At 32.5% G+C, this 14,784-nt stretch overlaps 2 protein-coding genes across 6 annotated transcripts in view; one reads left to right on the forward strand and one right to left on the reverse strand.

Annotated features, from left to right (window-relative positions):
• LOC106458059 (PHD finger protein 20-like protein 1) overlaps positions 1-951 on the forward strand; it is an 89,053-nt gene extending 88,102 nt beyond the window's left edge. For 4 of the 5 annotated variants that reach the window (XM_022384186.1, XM_022384183.1, XM_022384184.1 and 1 more), the window contains one exon: positions 386-951. In XM_022384186.1, the coding sequence (XP_022239894.1) occupies positions 386-531 (146 nt within the window). In that variant the 3' untranslated portion in view covers positions 532-951. The remainder of the gene's footprint in view (positions 1-385) is intronic. The other variant, XR_002610301.1, reaches the window with a different exon arrangement.
• An 80-nt stretch (positions 952-1,031) lies between these two features.
• The window catches only part of LOC106458055, a 41,230-nt gene continuing 27,477 nt past the window's right edge, over positions 1,032-14,784 (reverse strand). The window contains exons 2-8 of the mRNA XM_013917509.2: positions 13,898-14,129; positions 9,960-10,119; positions 9,177-9,238; positions 7,914-8,107; positions 5,495-5,605; positions 4,779-4,878; positions 1,032-4,121 (exon numbers count right to left, since the gene is read on the reverse strand). Coding sequence (XP_013772963.2) covers positions 3,967-4,121; positions 4,779-4,878; positions 5,495-5,605; positions 7,914-8,107; positions 9,177-9,238; positions 9,960-10,119; positions 13,898-14,120 — 1,005 coding nt within the window. The 5' untranslated portion in view covers positions 14,121-14,129 and the 3' untranslated portion in view covers positions 1,032-3,966. The remainder of the gene's footprint in view (positions 4,122-4,778; positions 4,879-5,494; positions 5,606-7,913; positions 8,108-9,176; positions 9,239-9,959; positions 10,120-13,897; positions 14,130-14,784) is intronic.

Here is a 14,784-nt window from a genome sequence, read left to right on the forward strand (position 1 = left end):
CCTATAAATGTACAATTTTAAAAACAAAACTGAATCAAGTAGATGTTTTTTTTAATTATTGGTTGCATCATCAGACTTATGGGAATAGGTTTTAGTAAATATTGTGTATAGATTAAATAAATTAAAAATACCACATTGTTAAAACTGTACAGTAATTTATTAAAAATTGTACCAAGCTCATTGGACAACTCTACATTGTTCAGCAGTACAAACCCCCACATCATCGGGATGATGGCAGAACTAGTTTTAAATAATTAAAGTACTAATTAGGAAGCTTAGAATAGCCAATGAAGGTTATGTCCAGCAGAAGTGGTTGATAGTAAAGAAAACTATTTGTATTCAGTTTTAACAAAAGGTTTAATTTACACTTTTCATCTTGTTGCAGCCTTAGAAGTTGAATCAGACTTCTTGTTGCCAGACCCCCAGGAAGGTCCAGAAGGGGATACAGAAAATGCAGCCCAGCTGATGTTGTCATTAAAGGGACTAGTAAAAGACTTAAATGTGGTGAAGAAGTTTACTCTAATTCAGTGAAGTCTTTTTTTTTTCTGTTCAATATATACAAACTGTCAACTGTTTATAATTTTGTATATATATATATTTGATGATTAATTATGTTCAAATATATACTGACTTATATTATTATTAAAATCAGTATTGTAGCAGTGCATTTTGTTGTTCATACCATGAAAAAAAAAGTTCTAGTTTATAGAACTTGTTATTCATAATTTATCAGTTCACAAACATTTATTCTTTTATATCATAAACTTATTATTTGATTTACAAGAATTTTTAACAGAACATTTTTAGTAAGATTAATAATGACCTAATAGACAAAAAACTCAAAGCAAAACACCTTATGAACAGACCTTTTATTAGAAATACATATTTGTCTCAATTCATTCAAATACTGTAATGTTGACATATTATTTAAATAAAATAACTTGTATAATATACAGGTGTATATTTTATTTCACTGCATAACGGTAAATTGTATACTTCAAAACAGGTTTTGGTGTTATTTTTGTAACAATTCTAAAACATTACTTCTTTTATAGGATTCTGTTTTGGCCTTTTCAGGCTAATATTTTCAAGCACCAACAGAAATAGGAAACAAAAATAATTGATACTGAACATAGTAATTGTTGTATCTCTTATATGTACTTCTAAGATCTCTTAAAATACAACTTCCCTTAGTTGGAACAGTAAATTGACTGATTCTTACTGGTTTTATTAACACAGGATATTTCCACCCCACCAGAGACAAAGAAATGTTTTTGGGTAGCAGGGCAAGAAACAAGAAATTTCAATAATTGTTTCTTGGAGGTGTTGCATACACCATTGAAAAGTCTGGAAACCTATTTTTGAGTGACATCACAGCATCTTTGGGCTTGTTAGATAAACTTGCCTCAATAAGGCCTGTCAAAAAGTCCATCTTGATAGCATCCACAGCAGTTGCACAGGTTGTGAGTTGAACATCTTGGAAACTTGCACATGCAGGTAATCAAGGGAATAATGATTGATGATGACATGCTGAAAAGTACCAAAGTTCTGATTATGGTCAGTGAAGCTTGGAGCTATCTGTTGGGGTCTGTTCTGAAAAAATAATGTAATGATGGGCAAAGAAGAAGGCTCATGTAGCAGGACCATCAGTTAAACAACAAATACTGTTATTAACTATGATTTTTTTGTGATGATGTGGTCAGTCATAACTTGGTCAATTTTTGTCCAGTTTGTAAACTGTAAATTGGAATAAGTTCAACCAAAATCGGATTAATCCTGATTTTTTTTTTTTACATCTGAGCCCTGCCACCTAGGCACCTCTGGTTGAAAGAAAGATCCTGTGTTAATTAAAAAGTATTCTTAATTTCATAGAAAATTGAAAGTACATGTTTATTTTGGTTTAATCATACAAATTAAAAAAAAATGTCATAAGCATTGCTGCTCAACAGTTCTTTAGAAAACAAGTGACAAATCAACAGAAACAAAACCTGTTCATTTTCTTGTTGTTTGGTTACTTAGATTAATATCATTCTCATAAGAGATTATGGGCAATCAAAATTTTTACTTTGATATTAAAGAACAATAGATATTTGATATTCATTTTCAGAGTAGAAATATAAAATGATAAGAGGTTTATATTGAAGGATAGATAGTGGTGTAGACCAGCAGTTCCCAACCACTGTTCTACAGAAACATCCATTGAATGTGCAATTCTTTCTAAATAAATATTCATATTATTGAAATAGTAAATCTTTTAAAAACTTGCTTTTAAAATTCCATATATAACTATATATGTTTTGTATACTTTATATTTATGTGTCATAGAGTGTAGTATAAGCCTGTATACCCCCAACAATCTGTAAGCTCTTTACAAAGATTTTGCCAACCTGTGCAAAAGGTAGGGAACTGCTGGTGTAGCTTTTCTTATGGTAGAAAATTTAGCATATTCTTAGAGATATGAGTTGTTCCATGTTAAAACTTAACAAAAAAACATATTCTGATGTATTATATTAAGAAAAAATCACACATAGTGAGGTAATGCATCTTCAAAATTTTCTGTAATAATGATTTATGAAACATGCCGTTTATGTAAATTTAGTATACTGGGATCACAAATGTACTGATAAATGTTTGAAGAAGTATAAAATCAGTACATAAGAAGTCTTATTTATATATATATATATTCCTACCATCACTTTATAGTACTCATCACTAAAGGGTACATTCCAAAACCATTGTTAAAATCCCAACTAAAGTTCACCACACACTTTATAATTTCCAAAAAATTAAAATTGGTATGTCAGATGAGATTTGAATGTGTAATATTTAAAAGGTTATGGGATGACAGTAAATCCATTCATCAATTTTAACATTTCATGTAAGTGGTCCAGTTTCTTTCATGACACCTCTTACTTATCTCATGAATTTGCTTTGCATAGTTGTAAACTGAATTTTTGGCAAAACTAGAAATAGCATGTGATAAATAGAATGTAACAAATTTGAGTGTTTGGTATTCTAGCAACTATTATTACAGTATTTTATGTGTGTGACGTTAAGCCTAAATTCAGCCTAAAAACCAGAATTTTCAAAGGGCAGTTTTCTTGGTTGTGTGATCGTAGTATGAGAATTTTGTGCTTTGGGGCTTCCCAGTAAAACTGTGTGTGTCCAGTTTTAATATCAATTGGACTTTAAAGATAGGTAACATCTGTATTGATACTGGGTAGTGTTGAACTCAACATTGTTAACTTATTAATGGGTAATAAATAAAATTTTATTACAAGTTTTAATGTGATTACTATATTAAACTTGTAATAAAGTTTTTCATTATCCATTCAAGCCATTTTCAAACTTTATTGTCTCCAGGTAGGTTTCTTGTCATCAGGTGGGTGATATTTTCAGGTAAAGTATTTATATAAAATGATCTGCAGTTTCAACATAACATTAATATCATTTTTACAACCTTGTTTTGTGAAACAGGACCATAGCATGCTAGTCTTGTTATATTTTCTGACAAATTGACCTTAATTAGTTATTTTTAACACTGGATACTCTTGAGACACATCTGTGACTGATATTCATTCAATCTTTGTGCAATAATGACCACAATTTCTGACATTTGCTTTAAGTACTTGTACCTGCTAATAAGAGACTCCTTGAAGAAACCCTTTGGTGAAACCTCCATCACTGCTAAAGTTAATTATGGGTTGATACATTTACCATTTAGATATGACTAATCATAAGTTATTACTAAAAAAGTATTTAAATACTAATGTATTGGTAATGAAGATGAGCATCTGTTACTTTATGAGGTATTTTATATGGCCCTCGATTAGTCTTTTATTTTCAAAGAGAGAGAGAGAGAGAGAAAAAGTGTAACAGTGCTTACCATGTGTTTGTTAAATTTATACTCAACATAATTAACCAAATGATTATTGAAGAAAACGTTTCTTAAAGTTATAGTGTATGTCAGTAAGCATCCATCCAAGCGAGTCTTCCAATGAAACTGAAAATAGATTCGGAAGATTCTTTCTTTTCCTTGGGTTTCTTTGTTTCATCATATAACATGTGATCAAGTGAAAGAAGATGTTCTCTTCGTTCTTGCAATTTTTCTACCCACCTAGCTGCAGGAAAAGATTAGTATATCTTTTTTAGAATATTTAACCAGTATAAGGTTAGACAACAAAGATAAAATACCTTAAAAAAAATCTAATGACACAAACTTAAAACGTTTAGAAAGTGTTGGTCTGTTTTTATTCTTACAAACATGAATTAAAAAACACCACTTCTTTGTACTTGAAAAAATGATATAAAGAAGTAAGAGTAACAGTTTGAGAAGATGAAATAAAATAGACGTGATAACCAGCTCGAAAAAAATTATAAATGAAAAATGTGTGTTTTGGATACTATGAACAGTAATATAAGGAAAATCGCATGGCTGTTGGGTAGTTAAGAAAACAATTAACCTGCATTGTTGTTGTTATGGTTACCTTATGCCAATATTGTGCTATGAAGAGTGCAGGAGAGAAATACTGTAGGAATGAACCAACTAGTTTAATTATTGTACTTTCTAAGGTGATTTTAACATAAAAAAGGAATTTGTTGATAAATTGTGTAGATTTAAAAATAAAAAGGTGTAAAAAGTATCATTTGAAACTAATATTTCTTAGTAATTTTTTTAAACTCTTTGGAAAAGCAATATAAAGAATGGTTTAGGAAGTTAGTAAGATGTACGTTAGTAGATAGAGATATGAAATATTTCTTCGTGTTGATATACTTACCGGCAAGTTCTCGGACTGTGAACTGGCCACCATATTCTTTTGGGAGGATCTTTACAGGAATGTGTTGTTGAAGAGAATCTAATGTCCAGTGGACAACCATCTAAATGTGAAAGAAGGAGACAGATTCTATGTGGTTTACAATAATCTTTGATCTCTTTTGTTTTTCTAACAGTCAGAAAACAAAAAGTAAAGTTAATAGTGCAAGAAAACTAAAACTATGCATAATTTATCAGTGAGTCGCTTTTTTTTTATCAGAAGTAACTTTGATGATTGAGAGCATTACCTATTTATTGTTTTCTATAAGAAAATACGTTTCAACTTTAATACAACATACACTCGCGAAGTGATGTAATTTTTTCATTAACTATTTCATGTGTTCTAGTTTCACTCAGTTTTGCGTAATTTTTATAACAGTTTTAGTTTGTTCCAATTTAATGTATTTAAAAACCAATCACATCTTTAATGTATATGATTAAACGGACAAATTGTAGTAATTTACTGCTTCAAGATACCGTAACAAGAGGTCACGCTCACTAGATTTATTAGTCTTAACTTTTAGGTACTAAGCCTGAGTAACTTGATTGCTCAGAATTTTCGTCTGTTTACCTGTAAACGAATTCATTTGCATTCGCATCACTGCTTACATTTAATAATGATTACCTACTTACTCGTTGACACCAGAATAAATCAGGTAGTGGCCTGAATGAGTTACATACCCTCTTCTGGAATTTATCCTTAATAAGACCCTTGAAGAGATCGTAAATGAAAAGAAGGCAGGTTGGCATGTTGAACCAATGGATTTTTCTGTGACGCATCGGCATAGCTTTCTGAAACACACAAATGATATAACTTTGGTTTTGTGTAAATAATCAAACAGTATTTTGTTGGTGTTGGCTGTACCGTATTTCTAGAAAACATAACTACGAATACTACCTACGAATAAAAGTTTATCATGCATAACAGTTGTGGTTCTTTTTTTTTTCTAACATATTCAATAATATATATAGTTTCCCGTACAAGACTACTACTACTACCCCTTTTTTCAGAGAAAAAAATACACTCGGTTTGTGAAACTAAAATAAGCAATGATTATTCTACACCGTTAATGAAAATGGAACGGTAAATCCCTTATTATTGTGAAACAATAATTCTGTGGTCATTAACATATTATTAGAGAATTGTAACAAGTCTTCTATATCATGAACTTTATATTCTGGTCCAAGAGTTGAACCACCCTCCTAAAATCCTGTTTCTTTTCCTGAAGCATCACTGCAAATACAATATTATAGTAAGATCTAGAACTGAAGACACACTGGATAACTTACAGAAATGTGACTAAACATTCATTTGAATGAGAAAATCTTGAGCAGAATTGTATGAAGAAAAAAAAAGAACAATAATAATAATGTTGGCATTTTTTGACTAAACCAACGTTGTTTAGTGACATTTTTTTTATCATAAATACTTGCATAATTGAATGTATTAAAATTAAATCAAACTTTCGACCGGCGTTTTGTTGTTTGTTCTTTTTTTTTTACGAAATATATTACGATGTTTGTTCTACCCTTTTTTGAAACGAAATATATATGTTTATATCTTGTACATGTATATTGCGAATCGTGGTGTCTGTCCGAGCGTTCGCCTTGTCTCCCGTTTACGGCGGACGCTTCACGCGCTGCGTTTGAAAGGCTGCGCGCGCAGACAAAGCTCAACATTCACTTTTGAAATGACGGGAGAACAGGCATGAATAATGTTTATGGCAAATTTTATTTTGCAAGCAGGATATTCTACACTAAGTTCTCAGAAATTAATCACACTATCATTTGCATTTCCAAATGTGACGTAATTTAAAGAATAAATATGTAGATTTACCGTATGTTATTGTTGAGCTGCGCTTAACATGGCTGAAATGCTCAACAATACTTTTTGCGGTGGGCGGTATTAGTATAAAAGAGCTTTGGCTCTGATTGAACCCAAGAGTGCAACACAATTAACCTTTCTAAAGTCCATGAAATAATTTAGATTGATAGATTAACTTAAACTTTTCCTGTCACTGGGGACGGGTACTTTTGCTTGTTAATGATAACATAATTCGGTGCAACCTTTTTGTAAAAAAAAACATTTAATCATAAACATTTTTATTTGTTGACTTAACAACTCTGAGGGAGAAGGATAACACATTCATCATATACAATCAATGTACAGAAAAATGCAAAGAATTAATCATTCAGATATTGAGTCTCCCGGTGTCAGCGGCAAGCTTGGGGGTTGATAATGCCAAATTCTGGGTTCTATCTGCGGTGAGTACAGCGTAGACAGACCATTTTACAGCTTTGCGCTTGACAACAAGCCAAACAAAAACAATTCAAGTGATGATTTCACTCTGAAGTAAGGATATGAAATTCACGGGCGATACTGATAGATCGATAGTGAAGCTAAAAATCAGGAATCCAATTTTTTGGCACATCAATTTTAAAGTTTTAAAGGTGAGTAGTCTGACTTCTCATAATTAATGTGAACTGGTTGCCACTGCTGTGTTAATAAAGGGTTCGTTGCAAAGTAGTAATTCTACAAGAAAAACCATAATAATTTTGGTGAGGAAATAAATTCATTAACCAATGCGATAAAAAATTTGTTGTTAAGATTCACATCATGTATTTCCAAAGAATATTATTTTCATTTTAACTAAATAAATGTTTCATGGCTAGGGCGCTCGACTCGCAATCTGAGGGTCGCGGGTTCGAATCCCCGTCCCACTAAAACAGCCGTGGGGGGCTATAAATGTGACGGTCAATCCCACTATTCGTTGGTAAAAGAGTAGCCCAAGAGTTGACGGTGGGTGGTGATGACTAGTCTTATACTGCTAAATTAGGGATGACTAGCCCAAATAGCTTTGTGTGAAATTCAAAACAAACAAACATATCTACTTGTACTAAAAATTATAATTAATGTCTTTCACTTGCATCATTTTTTTAAAGAGCTGTTGTTGTTAGTTACTAAGCACAAAGGGCTATCTATGCTCTGCCCACCACGGGTATCGAAGCCCGGTTTCTAGCGGTATAAGTCCGTAGACATACCGCTATGTCACTCTAAATAACTTAAGATTTTATGAAGGTGTGTTTGCAAAATTCATACTTCTCCTGTTGACAGAAGCCGTTGAGTTTCTCTTAAACCTACAAACGTGAAGTGAGCTAGAGAGAAGTCACTTTGGTCAAACACGTAAGTAAAGCCTTTCCGTTGATTATCTTCGTCTTCTAGAAGCGTTTCAAATGTTATCACAAACGCCCTGAAGAGGTCGCTAGGGGAATGTCGTTTTGGATCAAGCTTTCCTGTGCAAAAAACAAAGAATACGTACAACTGTTTGGACCATTGAAAAAAAGAAAAGACCATATTAAAATGCGATCTATATCTGATCACATTAAGCAAATCTTTGAAAATTAAGTTTACTTGCCGCACTGTTACTGCCGATTTGGAGATAAAGTATTCAATAAGTGAATATAACACACTAAAAAAAAAGTAGCTTTGATGCTGAAAAAACATTTAAATGAGCTTTATAGTTTAAAACGTAAATTTAATACATGAGGATTTTATTATATAAACATTTTGGCTCTTGGAAATACAACAAAAATAATAGTGAAATGTTTACTTAAATCATGTATCTCGTGATGTTTTGGCAATTTTAACTTGATGGGATTTATTACGTATTTTTGGTTTAAGAGTTGATAAATTGTATACCGTGTAAATAACTTGATCTCATATTTTCTTGCATGTTAAGTTGAGATGTTATTTACTGATCTTTTTCATGTAACTAATATCGATGGATTATTTAAATTACATTTATAATTTTACCAAATATTTAACGCTTATATAGCTTTACGCGAACATTTCTTACAAACAAATTCTCAGACTGTGTCAGATTTGTTTAGGTTTGTGTTAATGTGATATAGGTAGTAAGTAGCCTAGGTAATGAACGCAGACGACAGTTAGAGGAAAGCCTCCTGAAATATTGAGCTCGTGCTGAATATCTTCGTGACAAAATCTGTTTTTACTATTTTAACCCATTGGCTGCTATTTCGCCGTATAGGGTACGGTCTGCCTGTGGCAGTTGAATGCGAGTATGCCATATACGGTATACGGCGCGCGTTTAGACCAGCCGAAGTCAATGGATTAATTTTTAATACATAACCTATATAGAGTTATTGCAATAAAAAATAAACCATTTTATACATCCAGAAAATCGAGGGGCAACAGCCCACTCCCTGTTTTTCATTTGAATGCGATGTCGATGATTGCCGAACGGTAATCGGATACTGCAACGTTTGGGGGACCCATTGTGTAGCTTTATGCTGAACAAACAGACAGACGGTGTAGATACAATACATTAATTACAAAACGTACCTGCAATACCGAACACTACAGTGCGGCCATCTTTGTCTTTTTCCGGAAGTGGAAAAACATATCTGAAACATGAGAACTTTCAGTTAGATACCAATAGACTGTGGATTATGACACAACATGTGAAAATGGAAAAATATCTTTTCTTTCGATAAACACACATTTCAACAGCATAAAACATGGGCTACCGTACACTTTAGGGTTTACGACAATAAAATACCCATTTGAGTTTCTAAAAGCATTGATTCATCTTTCAGGGTTAAAAAAGTAAAAATATGAATATGTAAATAAAAGAAGCTTACTGAAATTTATTTTTTGAAAAGCTATCAGAATTATTTATACTTGAAATCAACTGAATAGAATTTTTTTAAAAAGCTAACCAAATTCAAGTTTTAATAACTTTTTGTGATGGTGGAATGATAAATAAAGTTAATCTAGCAAACAAGAGAATTTAATTAAAAAGAGAAAACCCAAAGAAGTTAAAAACTAACGTTGGAAGACCCGGGATTTGTGAAATTATTGAAAAATAAATTAGGTAAAGAAAATGTCTTATTAAAATTGTCACCGACCTATCAGGTTTTGTATATAATAACTGATATGACGTCATATAAATCTGTTTCATTAATGTTTGCCTAGAGCATAAATTACATCGCCATAACAGTAACAACTACGGTAATCGACCTTGCCAATGTCCTACATTGTCTTTACATAAAGTCCATAAGATTATGCACATGTAGACAGTGTAGATATTAAAGCATAACCTTAAGACAGCTGATGTGTACGTACCCATTCGACATAAGGTCATATAAAGTTGGATCTGTAATGTCTAGCCGTTGGTAACAGTGTGGAAAATTGGTTCGAACCTTGAAGTATTTTTCTAGGACTTCCTTTGCTTGTTGGAGACTGTTATTCCGATGATGCAGAAATCGTCGTAGAAACGGCTGATCTATAAATACACAGAAAACGGTTTTATGTTTTTTGCTTCTAGTAATGCACGTGTAGATGTGTCACGCGTTTATGATATTTTGTTAGTAATCTATGCCAAACAACTTCAAACCTTCTAATCAAAATATATATATATATATAAACAGGTCTCTTCACATTATTATAATATTTTTGATTAAATATCTTAATAGTAGTAATTATTTTTATACATTGACATCATATAACGCTGATGACTATACCTGATAAAACCAAGATACAGTACTTGTAGTAATGAAAATACCAGATAATGGGTTAAACATGTTTTGTCCATAGAAGTATTCGTATTGTGCTGTGTCAGTGGTAAGATTACGGACTTACCACGCTAAGATCTAGCGCTCGATTTTCTGTGGTAAACAGATTGTAGATAGTCCGTTGTGTAGCCCTGTGCTTAACAAGAAACAGAGAACCGGAATATCAAGTATTTTCAGTGTCGGGTTTGTTATGCGTATCTAGCATATATTTAGAATAAAATTAAGTTATTTATGAGCCAGATCAAAATCTCAATTAAAACATCGTGAACGTGTAAGACAAAATTAACTATTAAAACTAGGTGTTTCTGCCTGAGTGACAAAATATAACGCCCAATAAAAGAGTGGCCATTTGGTTAAAGAAACGTTTTTTTCCTAATGCAATACTGGTCGTGAAGTGAAAACAGTTGTAATTTCGAAGCTTCTATATGTTTCCAGTATTAAAACATTGTGACATCAGTTCAATGTGTGGTTAAGGACCAACCTACAAATACGTACCTATGCACGAGCCTCGATGTCTTAGGTTATAAAGTTTCGATATATTATTATTCCGGCTTATAGTTACAGAAAAACTGTCAATGTTTTCTACAAGATTTTCAGTAGCTGTTTGTTCTGTACGATCTTAGATTTTGTAACGTAAATAATAATTTAACAAAATTTTGTGAAAATACAGAATATTATATTAATGACTTTTTTTTCTTTTTCTGGGCTTTAATAAGGCGTTTGTGGGTTTTTAGTGATATCTGTAAGAATACATACTATGGAATGCTTTTCCTTAACATGATGAAACTTTTATCGCAAATTCGTGACCTATAAAAGACGCAAGTGACACCATTATTAATTCAATAATAACGAGGGGCTACGTCATTGCACCAAGAAGTGGCGTGATCAGCAGCACGTCAGAAATGTGTAATTTTAAATTTCGAACTTGGTCACAAATGTTAAAGATTTAGAACCTTTCAGAAAGATAAAAAAAAGACATACACAAACATCTTTCTCACTAGATACCACTCGAAATGTATGGCTTTGTGTCACGTGCTATTATTCTACAGTTTTACTTATAGAATGGTGAAATTTTGCATGTGGACACATGACGTCACTTTTAATGAGTTCGTGGCCTAGAATCATTGGATTAAACAGCAGAAATTACGCCCTGTAAATTCTGTGAGAACGTCATAACACGAAAAAATTTGCTTCAGTTCTCCTAAATACTCCGTGATTTCGAACATATTGTTACGTCTCCGTTTGTTAATTAACTTTCCGTAACTTCGTTCCGACGAAACTTTAGCGACACAAGTCCTTTCTTAAATAAAACTGGTTTATTCTTTCTGAATATAACTTTACACTCAACTTCAACAGTTGCGCTATAACAAACTATAATTCACGTATCACGAGCTAGACTTCAACAATACGTCTCTTTCTCTGACTGCAGTTCAATTACTCATTACCTACACACACATTATTCCCGTCACGTTGTGAGCGTCCTATATATATCAGACTAACATATATCTAGTAAATACTAGGGCATTCACGAAGGTACGGGATAGTTCTAGAAAGCAGGTGGCGTGACAATAGTCACGTGATCTCGCTGACGCAACAATATCATCATAAAAGAGACGATTTACACAAAATGACAATTTTTTGAACAAATTTTAAAAATATTTGTACAACTCCTATAAATACACACGAATTTCGTTTGTTTGTTTTTTAATTATGCACAAAGCTATACAAGCTGCGCACTACGGGTATCGAAACCCGGTCTCTAGCGTTGTAAGTCCGCAGACATACCGCTGTGCCACGGTATTTCGAAGTTATCGGAGGGCTACCAGCGATACGGACGGTTTTGTTGTTTTCACGTTTAATATGCTGTGTTATACAATATTGGGTCAAATAAGAAAACAATATATTATCTCTCATAGAGTAAGAGAAATAAATTGTCAAAGGAAGATAAAAATATGCGTTAACTGTTTCTTTTTTTTTCATGCTGTGTTTTCCAATAAATGCAGTGATTTTGAAACACCGTACCTACGTTACAAGATATTTCACTTATTTGCCAACAACAAAATAAGCCAAGGAACGTGTTTACTGTGACCTTTATATAATTTACATTGAACTATTTATTTATGTTTTACAAAGAAGCATTCGCTTGCAAACAAATGGGGAAAAAGTTAGACTATTCGTCCTAGAGTGGGTTTGGACGCTGAGTGTATGAAACTGTGACTGTAACCATAAGGATGCATCTTTGGTTGCATACAAAGAAAGTATTTGTAAACATGGACCTCACCAGCTGCATGATGTGGCTTTGTTTGGAGAGACAGCTGAAAATTAGCCCTTTACGAAAAAGTGGAAAGTAGCATTTACCACGAACTGTATTTTGTCATTGACTTTTCATCGGTTGCCTAAGCTGTTGTTTTTTTTTTTTACTTGGTGTTTTTCACATTGACATTATTTTTAATATATAAAATGGATAAGTTACACAACCTAACAAATTTGCCTGTGGTAATCCAATGTAGCATGTGGATACAAATCTTCAAAATAGTTAACCCAATACAAGAATCAACGGGAAGACACATCGTTAAAATAAAAGTGCCATTTCTTTGTTACGGATTTATGTCTTCAACCATAAATTTCCAAATTATTACGATATTACTACATTACTATTTTACAATATCACTAGAGAGAGAAATTCACACTGTAAATTATACCAAGGCTTAGTGCATAGATAGCCTTACTGGCGGAGTATGACATGATGTTCTGATATGACATAATATTACATACCTTTTTAAATCTCATCTTCATTTAATGGCCATATGTGGATCTTCAGTGAGAAGAGGGAATAAAAGTAATTCAACAACACTCGGTCTGCTGAAACTTCAGAACTCACGTGACAAGGTCATGTGATACACTACCAAGCATATGCCACAACTGGGTATTATACCTTTCTCCATTAAAAAACACAACACAGTATTTGATCTTGTATTTTCGGGTAGAATTCCGTGTTATTTGCATGTTATATTGTAAATGCCTAAAAATCATTCGTTACTTTTCAAAGTAAGAAATTTTATCAAGCTTTCTATTTCTTAAGTTATTTATGGTTACAGCACGCAAACCCTAACATTAATTCTTATATTATTAGGCTTAATAGAAACAAAGTATGGTATTAAAAAGTACGGATATTAAGAACTTGATTTCATTAAAATACTGTAGAGTAAAATAAGTCAAATGCGAAAATGTGTAAGAACTAAGCCTGCTTTCTATTTCCATTAAAGGTTGTTGTCGCATCTTTAGTAAGAGCAATATATTATTATTATATATAAGTTGACAATATTGAGGACAACCAAGGCAGACTAATCATTAGGAGTTTTTTTTTTTCTTCCAAAGAATACCAGAATAACCCATCCGTCTTAATTTAACGTATTACATCAGTAGCGATAGGTGTCGGTGGTCAGAAACAAAATCAGTAAAAACACAGTGTTGGTTGCATGTACGTACCTATTCTAGGGTTAACAAAGTGGGGTTGACTAAGTGTCCATTCTCGTAACTCAACCTGTAGTGACTCCAAAAGCTCTTCATCATGCTTCTCCATGTGGTCGTATTCAGTATCAGTGGTCAGATCCGAATCATCCACTATTTGTTTATTTTTACTTAGTTTTTCCTTCTTCCTGCTTTTCTTAGAGAGTTGCTTGGCTAGTTTATTTGGAGATGAGGAAGACATGTTCTGTAACTATACCCAAGACAAGGAAAAATCAGAGACTTGTGAATCTTTTTATTCTATTAATATAATTTTGAAACGTTGAAGAATTATTTACACTGACAAAGATAAAATTAAATACAACATGCTATTATCTTTGCACAAAGAATACTTATTAGTTTCCTACATTAGGCGGGGTTTGTAAGAACCTCTATGTTAGAGTTTAAATGTTATACATCATATACACACATATATAACCAGTTTGCATTTTTAATATATTTCTAATTTTAATTCATCCACATGCATTTGATTACAAACTATTTAAGTATGGAAAAGCTTATCAAAACTTGACATTTTAAAGGTTTCTATCCTTCACTTCTGGTAAAACATTTTTAAATTTGGCTTTCTATGGTCGGAAGACTTTCAGAAGTGGGTTTCGTTATTAGAACCTGGACAACAATATACTTCTATCGATTAGTCTGCTCAGGCCCGCCGACAGGGGGGGGGCACCTGACCAGGGGCCCGGGCGAATGAAACCTAGCATCTTTAGGCTATATCTTCATTTAATGATAAAAACCATAGTTTTTGGCTTGTCTTTGCATATAGTCGCTTGATACTACATTAAGATCGACTGAAATAATAATTTGAGTAATAATTGATATATATTTGTTACTTCATAGATTTATTA

Source organism: Limulus polyphemus, unplaced genomic scaffold, assembly GCF_000517525.1.
Source record: "Limulus polyphemus unplaced genomic scaffold, Limulus_polyphemus-2.1.2 Scaffold410, whole genome shotgun sequence".
In the NCBI taxonomy this organism is placed as follows: Eukaryota; Metazoa; Arthropoda; class Merostomata; order Xiphosura; family Limulidae; genus Limulus; species Limulus polyphemus.